At 52.5% G+C, this 17,013-nt stretch overlaps 2 protein-coding genes across 3 annotated transcripts; one reads left to right on the top strand and one right to left on the bottom strand.

Moving 5' to 3' along the window:
* Positions 1 to 657: 657 nt before the first annotated feature.
* UBFD1 (ubiquitin family domain containing 1) lies at positions 658 to 11,863 on the bottom strand. Its single transcript, XM_084216168.1, has 7 exons — positions 11,582 to 11,863; positions 11,067 to 11,333; positions 10,783 to 10,991; positions 9,705 to 9,770; positions 9,405 to 9,510; positions 6,406 to 6,488; positions 658 to 5,180 (listed from the first exon to the last, which is right to left on the bottom strand). The coding sequence occupies exons 1-7, from the start codon at positions 11,607 to 11,609 to the stop codon at positions 5,070 to 5,072; spliced, it is 870 nt and encodes a 289-aa protein (XP_084072294.1). The 5' UTR covers positions 11,610 to 11,863; the 3' UTR covers positions 658 to 5,069.
* A 108-nt stretch (positions 11,864 to 11,971) lies between these two features.
* On the top strand, positions 11,972 to 16,936 carry EARS2 (glutamyl-tRNA synthetase 2, mitochondrial). 2 transcript variants are annotated; one of them, XM_084216561.1, is made up of 9 exons: positions 11,972 to 12,102; positions 12,651 to 12,724; positions 12,876 to 13,065; positions 13,310 to 13,782; positions 14,562 to 14,670; positions 15,339 to 15,492; positions 15,596 to 15,726; positions 15,974 to 16,109; positions 16,313 to 16,936. In XM_084216561.1, exons 2-9 carry the CDS (start codon positions 12,709 to 12,711, stop codon positions 16,394 to 16,396), a joined length of 1,293 nt encoding a protein of 430 aa, XP_084072687.1. In that variant the 5' UTR covers positions 11,972 to 12,102; positions 12,651 to 12,708; the 3' UTR covers positions 16,397 to 16,936. The 2 variants fall into 2 exon arrangements, with proteins under 2 accessions (XP_084072687.1, XP_084072686.1); XM_084216560.1 differs by having other exon boundaries at positions 11,976 to 12,102; positions 12,569 to 12,724.
* Positions 16,937 to 17,013: the final 77 nt, after the last annotated feature.

Genomic DNA, 17,013 nt, shown 5'->3' with positions numbered 1-17,013 from the left:
CCGCCGCAGCCCCCCTCAGCCCCGTGTGCCGGGAGCTCGGCGCGAGGGCCAGCGGGGAGCGGGGGCTGCGCTGGGACCCCCGCCCGCACGGACTGCTGGCCCCGAGAGCCAGGGCACAGCCGGCACCAGAGCGAAGAGCAGCCTGCCCGCGGCACACGCTGCGAGAACGGCAGCGCAACCTGGGGGCTGCCGACCTCTCTGACAGGGGGTTTGTGGGTGGGACAGGAGGTGCCAAAGGCGGAGGCGAGGCCGAGCAGCGGGTTCAGCACGGCAATCCCGAGGGTGCCACACGCCCAGCACTGGGGCTGCTCCGAGCACCCGCTTCGGGCTGTTCAATGGGAGTGGGACTGTGACACCGCAGCCAGGCCAGGCCAGCAGGACCAGCCCGGCTCGGTGCAAGAGCAGATTAAAGCCCGGCTTTGGGCAGGGAGGTAGACACCATCCCGCAATTCACAGCCCATGCGTGTGCAGTGGCACAGGGCATCAGAACCCAAATCCCCACCGTGGGAGATGGGCACCCATGGCTTTGTGTGTCACCAGATGTGGGGTCCCCTGAACTTCGGCCTGTGTCCATCTTCCTGCAAAGAAACTCAGTACAAACCCTTTGCTCACAGTTGTTCATGCAGGAGGAAGCAGCTCAGTGCATACAGAATATTGAAACACTCAAACACAGAAATACTTAATTATCAAACTTTAATTCATAAGACTAATCTTACAGAATAAAACACCAGGATAACCAGTCAAGGTTACACTTAAAAAAATCCAGCAGTGCAAATCTAAGACTAAATATTTGTCATCTCCCTCCCCCCAAAATAGGCAATAGATTATTTAAAAATACCATAATACATGGTACTCACATATTCCATTTAAAATAAATTTGCAGTGGACACAAATATCTAAGTTGGTTTTTTTAAAATATAAAACCAAAGAATTAATCGCTTTGACTATGGATAAGACAGAGTGAACTTCCATGGGCTACCAAGGCGAATCCTTAGCTATTAGGTAAAATGGCCACATTTCATATAAGCCTTGCTAGGGCTCTCCTGGTCCCCCGCTCCCCTCCGGTGACAAGGACACTCACTAACAAAACAAGATGCCAGCGGCCGCATCCTAACAGGTGGGGAGAGGCGCTGGACAGAACTGAGGGTGAAAATGGCTCCACTGGAAAAACCACGTTACAGAGGAAGAAAAGTAAGCCAAGGGGAGTCTGGAAACAAGCCCTGCAAGGACGGGAGCAGGGAGTGCTGTGCCCGAGGCAGGGTCAGGACCGTGGCTGTGGGCAGGGTGCAGAGCAGACCCCACCGTGGCACCTGGGCATGGAGCAGCAGGGAGTTGTTTCTCTTTGGCCCTTAGAGCACGGAGCAGTGAGCACCAGCCAGCAGGTGGGTGCTGGGCAGGGTGTGTGTGGCACCAGCACAGTGTGGTGGTGGTGAGTTTATCTCCTTTGAATCCAGATCCCTCTCTTCCACCACCAGAACACCCTGACTGTAGTTACACATTCCTCAAAGTCATTAATGGAAATTAATAATTTACTTTAAACTTGGTATGAAACCATGTGAGTAACACAAGCTCCTCATGCAAGACAGTCTCTGTTCAAACCCCAACCAGGCTGAGCAATAACACTTCAGCATTCCCGAGGAAGAAGTGATCCTGGGACTGCTTACACTTGGGTTGCACCAACAGAGGAAAGGATACCGAACTTGGGACAAGTAGAGGAGGAGAAACCTGCAGTGCTGGGCACGGAGAGGGGGAAGGGATGGCACACAGGTGAGCTGTGATACCCAGTGTCATGGAACAAGGTAGGGAAGTAGCTGGGGGACTGGCAGCAACGAGGGGACACTGCCTGGGCTCTGGGAGCAGCCAACAGCAAACGCCAGCTGTGTCCTGCAGGGACCTGCATTCGCCTCTCCAGAACTTTAATCTGCAATTAGCAAGCCCAGAAAACACTCAGTGCAACCTCATATGGAGTGGCACCCCAGGGTGCTCCCAGGGAATCACACCTACACACAGCAGGAAGCAGTCGCTGCTGAGAGCACCCTGGTCAATTGTGATTGACAGAAATACACCTCTGTGCACCTGGTACTGGTAACTGCCCTCAGAATGTATGTCAGATCTCAGAGCCACCTTTATCATCAACTCCAAGTTCCAAGTGTACTCACAATTTACTCACACACTATGTCTCACTGAGGACCAAACTCCTCCTGGGATCACCGGTTATGCTGAGTCTGCCTTGGGATGGTCACAGTGACCAGAGAGCAAAATCCAAAGTTGAGAGAGGCAGGCAATGGCTAAGAGGCAACTGTGGCACTATCCCACTAAAAAGAGGGCGTTTCTTGATGTCAGTAACTGCCTTGGAAAAACTGGTGTATGCCAGAACATACCCAACTCCACATCATTCCCAAAGAGAAAGCAACTTAAAAGCAGCACTGCTAATTTCAACTAGAATACTCATTTCAAAGAGGTCCCAAGAAGCCTGGGATACTGAGCCAGCAAACACCAACTAAAGCATTTATAAGTCAGTTTCCTGTATTTTAATTCAAATTTTGCACATCGAACAAAAAAATGAGACAATTTCATTTTTCCAATCAGATCCAACCTGCAAGGAAGCACCTAAACAGGATCACATTTTCTTAGTGTATAGTATTTTCTTCATGTTTAAAATTTGTAGGTAACCAAGGGGTTTGTGCTGAGTCTCCTTTGAGCTGCTGGGCTGTACGTGGCCCAGGACAGAGCAGCTGTGCCCCCTGGCACGGGGTGTGATGCTGCCCTGTGCCCCAGCAGTAGTCAGTGCCTGTCCCCACTCGCCCCAGAGTTACTCACCCGGTCGCTGCGTCCTGCACAGAAGCCACAGGAGCTGGGGAGGAGCTGGAACTTGGGCACCAGGGCACCACAACTGCTCCTGCCCTCCCCAGGAGCAAGGGGATGAAGGAACAGGGAAGGAAACAGAACACAAACAGATGCACAGACAGGTCTGAGCACGCTGAGGAACAAATGGGAGCTGATCATCACAGAATCAGCAAGGTGGCAAGTGCCAATGTGGCCCCAGGTGACTGAAAGAGCCAGTGTCACCCCTTTGCTTTATCCTGTAGTGCCCACACCTTTCACCAGGTAACAAGCTGTTAATTTCAGCTTTAACACCAGGACTGACAACTAGGAAGTCACAAGTGTGATGGCTGTGTTTCATTCATGACATTGCCACCAGTAAAGGCAGGCCAGCTCCTCTCTGCCCCCACTGCTCCAGGGGACTGCCAAGGGAGCTGACACAGCTCTCCTGGCCCCAGCCACACATGTCAGGACACACTGCTGCTGGCTTGTACACAGAAAGGAAATACCCCAAGCTACAGGAGTTACAAGCACATCACTAGTTTTTATGTAGGATATGAAACACCTTTAAAACTCACATTGTGGGGCTGCTCAAACAGAAAATACAAACTAAAAGCTGCTATCTAGAGGCTACAGGGAAATATGTGATCTCAACACCGACCAGAAAGCCAACGTGTTTTCCAGTCTCTCAAGTAAAATAAAAGTAAAATAAATACTCATTTGGGAATTTGCACTGCTGTGCTTCAACTGGGCTCTTCCCTCAAGGAGAGGGAAGAATGGACATGGAGTATATTCAGATTAGCTGTTCCTAAAAAGCTGTTTCTGCATGGCTTTGAGCTACTGGCATGGAGCAGCACAGAGCCCCAGTGCTGATGCAGAGCAGGGATGTGTGAGCTGTTCCAGTCTGGCTGCACAATGCCACCTGCTATGGTCTTTGCACCTGTGCAGGGCTGAGGGCTCCGTTCAGAGCACCTGAGAGAAATGGCACATGGATGGCTGGCATGACACACAGAGCACCACAGCCCCAGGTACAGCACGTTCCTTCTGACAGAATGAGGTGTGAGGGCTTCTTGTGAACTGGAACAGGAGAAAAGCTGGAAGGTGGTTTACATTTCAAAACATCCCTTGCTGGATGGTTAATCTAAAGTACAATTCACTGAATTCAATCACTACAAATTTTCAAATCCAGCTCACAAAAGACTGCTGCTGTTATTAAGAATCCAAAACAGCATCCGAGCTTCTCTCTTCCTTACTGCCCCCACCCCAAACAGGGCAGGAAGGTCTCTGTGGTTCCTTCCCTTTGGGAGATCTGTGTCCCCCTGCTCCCACCAGGCAGCGTTACGGTGTTTCCATCCATGTCCAAGTCACTGTGCCCCCCTGCTCACACCAGCAGCACAAGGGTGTTCCCAGTCCAACAGCTCAGTGTCAACGCAGCAGCTGCAAAATGATCCTGGACTGCAACATGCACGAGCAAGAAAATGCTCTCAAAATGCAGCACCCAGGGCAGGAGGTGAAGCACTGACCGGGCACGGGAGGGAGCAGCTGGCAGCACTGGGTCACTTGCCAGGACAAAACATCCCCGCAGAATTCACCTGCTCCAAACACGCTACACAGACAAACCTGGAGTTGCTAGACTTGGGAAAAGACCAGGAAAAATCCCAAACAAGCAGGGCATCTTTGGGTTAAAACAAAGAATTAGTTCTGCTACCAAGGAGTGGAAGCTGCCCTGGAGGGCCAGGGGGATATGGCTTCACCGAACAGCGACGCTGTGCTCTGCTACAGTTAGTTCTTAAAAATCTGCCCCTCAAAGTCCCAGTCACAACCAAGTAACTAAAGTAAGTCTAATGCTGATAACTGAGAGATTATGAAAATATTTGGTTTTGTTCAAACCACGTAAAAAATCTTCAATAATACATTGTAATATTTTCTTTTTAAAACTAAACTGGAAGATCAACTGTCAGCAGATTTAAGTGTATTACACACGATATTTTGTGAATTAAGATTTATTGATTTCCATTGTATTTGCTTTAAATATGGTTGAAGCTGACTGCAGAAAAGGGATGGTGAAATTTTAAGTTAAAAGTAAACTAATGGTGAAAGAACATCACCTCTGGCTTCCATCCATGCCTCGTTTAGCATGTTTTAATAACAAGTTCCAGGACTGTCACATCCAGGGATGTTGGAGGCCTCTCCCAGCAGTGTCCTTAGATTTGTGTCATTTTCCTGTGCCAGAGGTGAGCGTGCTTTCAAAAATACTGCCACTTCCCCAGCACCGTGTCTTTGATTGCATCGACATACTGAGTTGGGACCCAATAGACCCAGTAGTAAGATGCTTCTGTTGGGCCCAGCTGAAATGCCTGCAATTAAAAATGACAACATTTACACATGGGAACAAAGAGCTGGTCCCAGTGGACAGGCACAGCTCATCCACTGCCAAACCAGACCAGCCTGTCCCACCTGCTGCTCCCTGCAGTACTCGGGGCATTCCACAGCTCTTTGGTGGGCAATTAAAGGAGCATTGCAGAGAACAAGAGCTGCAGAGCGCTGCGAAAACCATGAGCTCTTCCCTTTTACAACATCCCAACAGTAACCAGAACTCCTGGCCAGTTTCAAGAACATGAGGTAATTTCTGGTAGACAACCTGAAACATAACTCAGAGTCTCCAAAGAAACCTTAGAGCTGAGAAACCAAACAGGATCTAAACAGGACAATGACCACGTGTGTATAGTCACAGGATTTTATATTTAGACATAATGTCCTATTCTCAACCTCTCTCCTATGCCCAGGAGAGGGGCACCATGGCATGCCAGAGCCTCTGCCCTTGCTGTGGGGTAAGTTTATTGCAGCATGTGCTGAGGAGGACCTCTTCTCACATGGGTGATCAAAAATCAAGTATTTGGACAGAGACTAGAGCAGCACCGTCCTGCAGGCCATGACTTTAGAGGGAGGGAAAAACATTTCCCTTTCGTCCCCCTAAAGAAGGAAACAGACTTCTTATAGAAAAGAAACTTACTTCAACATCAAAAGTTAGTTACTGCGCTTTGAAAAGCAGGATCTTATAAAAACCCCATGGATTAAAATAAACAGCCAAAATTTCAGTACATTAGCACTGTTGTCTTCTGAAATATAACTTTGCTAGATCCCATGAGAGTTGCTCAGAAAATTACAGGTGTGAAAAGACATAACAGCATCAAATCCCTTTTTTCTTAATCTCCATCAAGGCCTGTTGTTCATATAAGTACCACAGAATCTAGAAACTAAACCAGGTACCAAAGATATCCCTACCATTAAAAAATCATGAGCTATGTTGTGAACATGTTTACTGGTTTAACCTGTCACAGTCAGAAGATACAAAATAATGCTTAAGCACTTCATGTTTGTGTGAAAACACTCTGGATTTCCACATAGCTGCAGATATTCAATATGGACCCAAAATATTGACAGTGTGAGAGGAGCCCATGTCCCCATCTCCACAAGGCTGGAACCACCATCCACCTCCAGCCTGCTCTGACCTGCAGCCTCAGCAGTGCGTGCTGCATGAAGGAATCAGATGGATATGATTAAAGTAGAGCTGTTACTCACCATCATGTGATAATCCTCATGGCCTTCAATAGGTTCACTCACCACATTTTTAATGGACCCCATGGGTAACTTTTCTGTTCTCTCTACATTAAAATTGATCAAAGTATTATTTCTGACATACGGGGAAGCAGTATTTCATATTCATTTCATACACCACCTCCATTAATGCCAAAATCGCCTCAGGTCAACAGTCTCCCCTGCAGGTGAGTTTTGGATACCTGCTGCCCAGGACGTGGCGGCTGCAGCACCACACTCCCCCCCACACCCACAGCTGGCACCCAGCAGTGTGAAGGGATCCCAAAGTGGATCACATAGTTCCCCTGCATCACATGAAGTATTTAAGTGCTCATCATTTGGGCCTAGACTGAGTGATGGGAAATCCCAAGCTTTACTTAATGTTTTCCCATAAGGGACTCCCCTCAGAGCAGCAGGGATGCTCATCCTATGGAATCTAGTCCAGGTATGGGAATATTCAGGACTGACTGCCAGGGATACACTGAACTCTCAACAGCAAGCCTGAAAGCTGGCAAAGATATGCTGACCTAACTCTGAAAGCTTAGGCCAGGCTTCACCCTGAGGCAGCGTGCAGAGAATCACAGGGAAGGGAATATAACAGAGAAAACAGAGAAAGAAACAGGTAAGTGAAACTGAAGCCCCAAAAGGACTACAATTACATAGCAGAGTAACATCAGCAGCCAGACAAGAGCCACAAAGTATGTGGTGCAGGGCAGAGCTTTCCCATCAGCTCTGTCCTCACTCCTTTCTGAACACACTGAATTCCAAGGTCCTGCCTTTCAGTTCAAGCATCCAGCATCAGCTGAAAATTATCTTCTTGGATACAATACAGAGAATACCCAAAATGCTTTACAAAGGAGAAACTGAACTGAGTTCTAGAGACAGATCTATTTAATTTGTGATCCAAAAAACCTCAAACCTACCTACAGAAGGCACACAGGGAGATAAACTCAGTGACATAAGGAAAAATATTCTCTGCCTCATAACTGAGCTCACTCTGAACTACCTGTTCAGACCTGTGACTTCATTCATTTGGTAAAAACCCCATTTTGCCCTTGTTTAGCATCTCCCAAATAAATTTCTGCTCTGAGTATCCCAGCAACTGAGAAATCCCATTAACCATGCCTCTGTGCAACTGCCACTGAGCAACTGGGGAACAGTTGCCTGTGCCAAACTTCAGACTAAAACACCTGCACAAACACCCCGTGAGGCTGCAGGGCTGGGGTAAGAACCAGCTCCAACTCTCCAGGGCCAGAAGGAGACAAGCTGTGCCAACACCCAGATGTGTTTACTCCAGCCCTTACCTGCTGGCCTCTGCCATGGGTTTCTCAGAGGAGGAAGGAGTTTTCCCAATAACAGCCAGCAATTACAACCATTCCCTAGAGGCAGCAAGCTGCTGCTAATTTGGGGGAGCAGGGAAACAGGTTACAGGAAACACATGACTACAAGAGGAATCAAATTCACAGCTTAAGCAATGCCATGTAGAACACCTCAGGAGCACTACAGTTGAAAACTCATCTAGGGGGTGATGGAAGAGATTAATCCCCTAAATACTAAGCATGGATTTAGAGCCTGAGATCAGTAATAGAAAAATCTGCCTGCCCAACCTATAGAGTTAAAAACACCCCCAATGTTCTGTTCCATCACTTTGCCCAGAAGGAAATCATTGCAACTGGCACCAAAAGAGGTTTTAAAGCCAGAAAAAATCTTCACAGTCAAGTCTGTCCTACAAAGAAATTGTCAAAAACTTTTGGGATTTCTGCTTACTTTGGGCCAGTTGTAGAAACTGGAGGCAGTACAACCACCCAATGAGGCTGCTCTACTGGGACAGCGAGCAAGCTCTTTCATCCCCCTTGCCCATCACTGTATCTTGCCCAGCCCAGTCAAACTGAAGGAGCACAGCTTCCTTGGCAGGTGGGGGATCCCAGTGTCCCTTCAGCCCCAGCCAGCAATTAAGCAGCACGCAGCCACTCACTCCCCCTGCCCCACTGGGATGGGGAGGAGAACTGGGAAAAAGTAAAAAACGCATCGTTTGAGCTAAGAACAGGTTAATGACGGAAACAAAATAAAATATACTACTACTACTAATGGTAATAATAATAAAAAGAAAAAAAGAAACTCCTGAGAAACCAGTGATGCCAAATACAGCTGCTCCCCACTGCTGACTGATATCCAGCCTGTCCCCCTTCAGTGACCAGTCACTCGGGAAATATTCCTTCGGCCAGCTGTGGCCAGCTGTCCTGGCCAGTTCCCTGCCATCTCCTTGTATGCCTCCTCACAGGCAGTGTCTGAGACACCAAACAGTCCTTGACTGAGGGAAGCACTGCACAGCCACAACCAAACATCCACTGTTATCAGCACTGCTCCCAACCCAAAACAGCTCCTGGGAGGAAAACTAACTCTATCCCAGACACAACCAGGACACAGATATCCTCAGCAAGGCACATCACTCCCAGCTCCTCCGGGCAGCACTCATCACTGCACACTCTGCACAGCACCACAGTTGTGCATTACTGAGAAAAGACACCCACATAATTTTGGCTGGAAGGACACAAGAGTGCCAGAGATGCCAACGCTCCCAGTTTCTATCCCCAGCTCTGAGTTTTCCTTCCAAGTCTTGGCTAAGCCATTGGGCCCCTGTGTACTGCTGGCATCAAATCCGTGCTGCTTATGGAGCATTTTGAGATATGCCAGAAATGCCCAGTATTATCATTTACATTTGGAGCCAGGAACAGCACATTGGACCCGTAGTCTGCTGACACCACTGAACTGCAGTTTTTCAGGAAGCAATGTGAAGTATCAAGTACTATTCAAAGCCCTGGGAGAATGGCACGTGAGGAAAGGAAACAAAGCTTTTTGAAGCGCCGCAACTCCAACATCATTACCTAAACACAGTTTAGTCAGAGGAGAAGCTTTTCTAGGTCACACAGTTCAGTCACAGCCCAATCACCAACTGCTCATCCCCGAGGCTGAGAGGTGCTCACCTTTTGTACCAATCCACAGCTGGTCTTGCTCGAGTTTGAAGGTCAGCCTGACTTTCCCCCCTGACTTGTTGTACATGCCGGACAGCGGCACCGTGGGCAGCCGCTCCTGCAACGAGACACAGCCAGTCATGGCCAGGCTGGGCAGGAAACACACAAACAATCAGCTTTTTCTGCAAAAGGACCACCCATCCTTCCACCTTTCTGCTACAACAGCAACGAACCACTGAAGGGTGGGAAGGGTCTCAAACCACAGAGAAGTCTTTTTGTGACTCTGAGTGTCGCAAGGCCTTATTCACGCACCTGCACGCCTTTGACAGAAGGCATCACGTCGTCAGGTTTTCCTTTGTCCAACACTTTTCTGTGTTGCTACAACATAAAAACAGAAATTAAATTCACAGGAACTTTACAAAGCTTGGAGTGTGCTTCCAGCTGCCCCCTGACCACATCCCAATGGCACTGAGACACAGCTGAGGGCTGTTCACAGGCATTTATCACACGGGCATCAGTGACTTTCAAACTTCATTGTGCACTTCCCAAAACACTCTCAAGAAATTATCAAAATGAGTGGAACTCCAACATAATGCCAAGGATAACAGCCGTCTCAAATACACACACACCTAAATACAGGTGTGTAAAATCCAAAGTGTTACATCCAGTGAATGGCAGAAATTCTCCACGTCTGGCAGTGCAGCTCAGCACCAAACCAGAATGGATCAGAGCAGCGGTAACGTTCAAATCCACACTCACAGCTTGCAACTGGCTGAGCACCTTTAAAAATGATGGGACTCACACTGAGTGTGAACGTGATAAATCACAGAAAATCATCAGCATGCTTCATGGAGGCACTACTTAATTTAACCAAGTTTATTTTGAGGAAGGTACAGGGCTGGTCATACCTTGAGCTGGCAACCCTTCAGCAGCCACCAAACCAGCCCCACTGCACTGTGCTACAAAATGTGAGAGGAGAATTCAACACCCACACCCCTGTCAGGGCTGGGACAGCTGAGGGAACTGCTTTCTTGGCGCTTGTTTTGAGCAGTTTTTGGAGATCAAATTCTTTTATGCCAATAAAAAATAATTAGGTTTTAGACAGAGTTAACCTGGGCTGGGTTTGCACTAACATCCATCCAATGTTTCCATTTCTGGACCAAAATGCTTGGCTGTGCCTAGCACCACAAGCAGTGCCTTGCAAAGCCCCCGTCCCAGCTGGACTAAACAGTCCTGTGCTACTCCCCTGCCCAGAGTCCTTCCAATGCTGAGCTGTCAGAAATGAACCCCCGACCTGACCTGAGGAGTAACAGGACCCACAAGTGTCAGCAGGAGAATCACATAAACCCTACTGCTCCCCCACACCAGCAATTATTGAGATATTAATTACCTTTTGTCTGCAAAGGGGCTCCTTTTTGTTTTCCTCAGCTTTGACGTCCTGTTGAGCAGCTTCTTTGGGTGTATTTACTGCTAACACATCGTTGATGGTAGAGCCCACAACCATTATTTTCGCTCCATTTGTTACTTTGATTTCCCGCAACGTTTTCTCCTCGGGCAGCAGTCCCTTGAACATAACTTTCTGCATGGCCGGCGGGAGGCCTAGGGGCAAGCACAGCGATTAGAGGCGGCGGCGGCGCGGGGGAGGCGCGGGGAGGCGGCGGCGGCCCCACAGACCTGTGAGCGAGTGGATCTTCTGCTTCAGCTCGGCTCCCGTGCTGTCCAGGCAGAACTTCACGTCGTACTTGTTCTTGTTCCAGATCACCTTCAGCTCCACCAGCTCCCTGCCGCCGTCCTCGTCGCCGCCGTTGCTGACGGACGCCTGCGGGGGCTCCCGGCGCTCCTCACCGTCCGGAGACCGCCCCGCCGCCGGCGAGCCGCCCGCTCCGCCGCAGCCCAGCGGCAGCTCCTGCGCCTCCGCCTCCATGCCCGGCTCCTCGGCACCTGCGGGGAGGGGACAGGAAGATCCCGGCCCACGGGAGCTGCCCCGGCCCGGCCCCGCTCCGGCCCCGGAGCGCCGCCCGCAGCGTGTCCGGGGCCGGCTCCCTGCGCTGGCGCCTCCCAGCCCGCCCCGTCACCCCCTGCACCGGCACCGCGGGCTCTGGGCACCGCGGGCTCTGGGCACCGCGGGCTCTGGGCACCGCGGGCTCCCGATACCGCGGGCGCCGGGGCTCCCGGCCGCGCTCCCGTACCATCGGCGGCGGCGGCGGCGGCAGCCATGATGATTGTGTACAATCCGCCGCGGGGCACGCCGGGAAACGCCGCCGCCGCCGCCGCTGCTGGGCCGCGCCGGCTCCCGTAGTCGCCCCCGCCCGCTTCTCAGCGTGGGGGTGGCGGCGGCCCCCAGATCGCGGCCCCGCAGCACCTGCCGCGCCGCGCCGGGAGACGGGAGGGCAGCCGGACCCTCCGCTCAGAGCTCCGGGCACCGGAACTCCACCAGGCTGCCGGGCCCGTGGCGGCGGCCGCGGTCCCCTCACGCGACCGGACGAAGCGGGTGGCGGCGCCTTTAAGGGACGCCCCGCCCCCGGCGGCGGCGCGCGCGGGGATTGGCTGCCGCTGCCGGGCGGAAACGGCACCGTGGCCACGTGGGCGCGTGGCGGGATGGCGCGAGCTCTGCGCGCGCTGCGCTGCGCGGCGGGACCGGGACCGGGACCGGGACCGGGACCGGGACCTGAGCGAGGGCCGCGGGTCCGGTTCGGGCCCAGCCCCACAGGTAACCGAGCCCTCGGCAGCCCCGCCCCTGCCCGCCCCCGGGCTGCGCTGCAGCGGGGCGGGGTCTTGGGTTGGAAAACATAAATTCGGGCTCTCGAGAGATGTGGGGGCTGCTTGTTCCCGGAGTGCTCCTGCTGGAGCTCCCGGGCTCGCCCTTCCAGCGTGTCCCGGTGCCCTCCCGCCGTGCGGGGTCATGGCTGCTGTACCGTGGCCGTGCTGTTGCTGGCATGTGCCCGCTTGTCAGGGGTTGCCAGGTCACTTCGGGGACTCTGTTCCTGGGAGTAGTCATCCATAAGTTATTTTCGGAGCCAGTGCCCCCGGATCCGGGGGTGCCCCGGGTTGTACGGTGCCGCTCCCGTCTCGGTGCCGCTGCCATCGCAGGCAGCATCCAGCGCCCTTCCAGCTCATATTTAGAACTCTCCCCCGGGTCTCCCTTGTGACCGCCTCTGATTTCCCCACGATTACAGGTTTTCTGCATTTAGGTGGCCTTAGGACTGCTTTGTACAATTATATCTTTGCCAAAAAACACCAAGGGACCTTTATTTTAAGAGTGGAGGATACAGATCAGAATCGGGTGGTGCCTGGAGCTGCAGAAGGAATAGAAGATATGTTGAACTGGGCAGGTATTTAGAAATATCTTTTATTTTTCACCTGCTGAAACCTTATCTTTTTTTGTATAGGCTAACCGTACTCAGCTGGAGGGTGGGTTTGACTGCCTTTGTCTGGGCTGTTCTGGCTGCCCGGCTGCTCACTGCCGCCGTGCCGGTGTTGCAGGTATTCCCCCGGACGAGAGCCCCGGGCGGGGCGGCCCCGCGGGGCCCTACGTGCAGTCGCGGCGGCTGGAGCTGTACGGGCGGGCCGGCGCGGCGCTGCTGGCCAGCGGGGCCGCCTACCGCTGCTTCTGCAGCCCGCAGCGCCTGCAGCTGCTCCGCAGGGACGCGCTGCGCAGCCAGCAGACCCCGCGGTACGTCCCTGTCCCTCTGTCCCCGTCCCCCTGCCTGCACAGAGCCTCGCAGCGCCGGGGCTGTGCCTCCTGCCCGTGGAGGGAGGAGGCGTGTGCCACCTTCCAGAGACGAGGTGTTTGACTGCATGCGCAGTGGGCGGGTTACAGCTAAAACTCAGGCATCTGCTTAGAGTTTTGGGGACGTAAGTACGGCTGGTGGCGTCGGCCTGTGCTGAGCAGAAGCCCTGGTGCTCGTCTCCCCCAGGTACGACAACCGGTGCCGGCACCTGACGGCCACGGAGGTGGCCCAGAAGCTGTCCCAGGGCCTGGACTGCGTCATCCGCTTCCGCCTGGAGAAGGGCGTGGAGCCCTTCCAGGACCTGGTCTACGGCTGGAACAAGCACGAGGTGGCAGAGGTGGAAGGTGACCCCGTGATTCTCAAGGGGGACGGCTTCCCCACGTACCACCTGGCCAACGTGGTCGATGACCACTACATGGGCATCACCCACGTGCTGCGCGGCACCGAGTGGCTGGCTTCCACTTCCAAGCACCTGCTCCTCTACAAGGCCTTTGGCTGGGAGCCGCCCCAGTTTGGCCACCTGCCGCTGCTGCTGAACAAGGACGGTGGCAAGCTGTCCAAGAGGCAGGGGGACATCTTCCTGGAGCGCTTTGCTCGGGACGGCTTCCTGCCAGAGGCACTGCTGGACATCGTCACCAACTGCGGCTCGGGCTTCGCAGGTACCCCGGGGGCTCCCGCCTGCCAGCTCGCCTCATGCTGAGCTCCGACACCGGGCTGGGTTTGTTTTAATAGCTGAGAGCCTTGTCGGTGTCTGACGGGGTCAGGGCATGGGTGTCACATAACCAGTCAATCACTGAGGTGTTGCCAGGCCTTCTGCAGAGCTCCCGTGGGAGGAGCTGGGGTGGTGGAAATCTTCCTGCTGCTGTGCAGGCATTAAAATTCAATCAGGTGCTTAATGGGCTCTCCCTTGGGAAAACCCTCCCTTCAAGGCTGAGAAGCTCTGTGAAGTCTTGGGAAAACTTGCATTCTGTGGTCAGTGATTGCAGTGTTGTCTGGCACCTGTGCCACTTTTCCTTTAACCTGACAGACCATGAGGAGTTGAGTCAATGTCTCCTTTTGTGGTTTTTGCTGTGTGGGAATCACAAATTAACTTGTGTTCTGAGAGCTCTACTTGGGAATGAAATCTTGCTTGGGCAGTGCCCACTCCAGGCTGAGTGTGACTTCTCTGTGGCCAGCAGAGGCAGAGGGGTTCTGCTGAGGAAGGTGATGTAGCCGAGCAGAACGTCCCAGTTCCCAGTCCCTCTGCAGCAGAGCAGGCTCCTGGGGAGAGGGCAGCATGGCAGTGTGCCTGCTGCCACTTCCCTCCTGCCTGCCAGGGGACACCCCTGCTGCTGCTGGCACTGCGCAGGTGGCTGTCCTGTGTCACCTGTGTCACATGCTGCCAGGCTGGCCACGTGCCCGAGGAGAGCCCTGTGATTCCCTTTGGCTTGTGTTGCAGAGAAGCAGATGGGGAGGACTCTGGAGGAGCTGATCTCCCAGTTTGAAGTAGGCAGAATTACAACTCATTCTGCTCTCCTGGACCTTGAAGCACTCCCAGAATTCAACAGGTAAAAAATTAGTGGTAGCTTTAAACTGTAGTGAGCACCATGCCAGTGAGAATTTACTTCTAGCACTTGGCTTTGGCTGGAGGTTTTGGTGTTTGGATCAAGTATGGTCCTGGTGCAGCAACTGTTGGGCTGTGCTAAGGAAAAGCAACCATAAGTTTCTGCTCAAACAGTTCCTGCCTCCCCTCCCATTCTGTGCTTGGACTCTGGGGTTGGCAACACTGAAAGTCGAGGCAGAGGGTGGGTGTAGCTGGGAGGATCTAAAGTCTTAAGCTTATAACCCAAGAAAATAACGTCTAAAAAGAATTAACTTCCAGAAGGTTCTTCTGCAAGTACACTCGTGCTCCTAAGACATTGTGCTGCTAAGAGTGGCCTAATCATCAGTTCCCTGTGGAGCACCTGAGCTAAATGCTTCTTTGTAGAGTGTCCGACTCTGGTTTAGTGCTGGTTTTCTAACAGTTCCACAGTTTTAGCTCAGTTGGTCAGAGCATGGTGCTAAGAATGCCAAAGTCATGGGTTCAGTCCCCAGATGGACTATTCCCTTAAGAGTTGGACTTGATGATCCTTGCGGGTCTCTTCCAGCTCAGGATATTCTGTGATTTCTGCGGAATGTGGCTGGGGTGATCCGAGGCATCCCAAAGCAATCCAAAAGCAGCTTTTCTCTGCTGCAGGATTCACCTCACCCGTCACATTGAGAACCAAGGGCTGCGCCAGAAGCTCGTCAGGGAGTTGCAGGGGCTGGTGGAGCTCGTCTATGGGGATCAGCAAGTGGATCCAGATGTTCTGGAGAATGAATATGTGGAGCGAGTCCTTCTGCTGAGAAAAGTATGAGTAGTGGCAGGTTGCTGTGCCACCATCCTCCAGGCTGAGGAATTGCTTCCTCCACAGCACAGCCCTCTGCCTTGCCAGCTTTGCTTTCTTCCCCCAGGGTCACATAAGCCTCCTGAAGGATCTGGTGTCGAGTGATTACTCGTACCTGTGGGTCAGGCCCTCGGTGTCCCGGCAGCAGCTACAAACAATTTCTGCAGAAGTAGATAAAATAGGAAAACTGGTCTTAGGGTAAGTATGCTGCTGTCTGAGCTGAGTAGTGGCAGAAATGGCTCCTCATCTCTGAAAACAGTCAGAATTACTGCTTTTTCCGTGGTTTTCCAGGTCTGTGGCTTAATTTTCTAGTTTTAACTTGCTCTTTTGAATGAGCTCTGCTGCTGGTGAGCAGAGGGAGAGCCCTGGTACAGGGCAGGGGTGAGAGGTAGGAGCCCTGTGGTTTTCACGTCCCCAGAGTGTAAGGACACCTTCTTTCCCAAAGGCTCCTGACAAGGCCAGCAGCTGCCTTGACTGTGGAGGAGTTGAACAAAGAGCTGAGAAGTGTGCAGAAGCAAACCAGAGAGACCAAGTACAGCAGCATGATGCAGCTGCTGCGCCTGGCGCTCAGCGGGCGGCAGGTAAAAAGAGCAGTTCTGAGATCACGTGCCGTGTGCTTTCACAGAGCTCAAGCCCACGTTTTCCAGAAGTTCTCCAAAGCCTAGTCCTGGCTCAGCTCTGGCTAACCCTTCAGGTCCCTCTGAGCAGGGCTGGCATCAGTCTGTGATGCACAGAGCCGTGCTGGGCAGTTCAGTTCTGCGCTCAGCCACTCGCTCTGTTGCAGCACGGCCCGAGCGTGGCAGAGATGATGGTGACCCTGGGAGCTGAGGAGGTGTGTGGCCGCATACACAGAGCCCTGGCCAGCTGACGGGGACGCCGGTGACGCTGCCAGGCCGCGCACTTGGATGGCGCAGGTGGCACCTGCGGGATCATCTCTGAGCAGACGAGCTGGGCTTCAGGCCAGGCAGGTGTCTGGGCTGGTCCCACGTCTGTAGGAACCTGCACTAAGCACAAACCGCTTCGTCTGGGAGAGGAACCGAGTCCAGGTTCAACTCCGTCCTGCCGTCGCCTTGTGCGAGGAGCCTGCTTGGCAGGGTGGGAGAAGAAGACACGTATCAGCATTTAAATTCAGACCACGTGGACAGAAAGTAACTGAGCTTCTGAAAACAACAGATCAGATTCTTTTTGGAGAGGGCCTACAGCTACACAACACGGTTCCCCAATAAATACAGTGGGGGGTATTTTTATAAATATATAAATAGATGTATATTATAGCTGTTGCCCTCTTAGCTACCCTGGTGTCCTACCAGGCTGAGTGAGCTTCTCAGAGGGGGCTTTCCTGTGTACTGTGTCATGCACGTGGTTCTGCTAAAGATATCCTTGATCAGGAGATTGATTTAATAATTAAAAGGGCATCAGACAAGAGCATAAAACATCCCAGTGTGGTGACTTGATTGCGTTCTCCCGGTTCCTCTGCAGCCGGTG

Source organism: Fringilla coelebs (assembly GCF_963513975.1).
Source record: "Fringilla coelebs genome assembly, chromosome: 16".
NCBI lineage: Eukaryota > Metazoa > Chordata > Aves > Passeriformes > Fringillidae > Fringilla > Fringilla coelebs.
The sequence above is the reverse complement of the archived record's forward strand: the minus strand, read 5'-3'. Positions and strand labels throughout refer to the sequence as shown.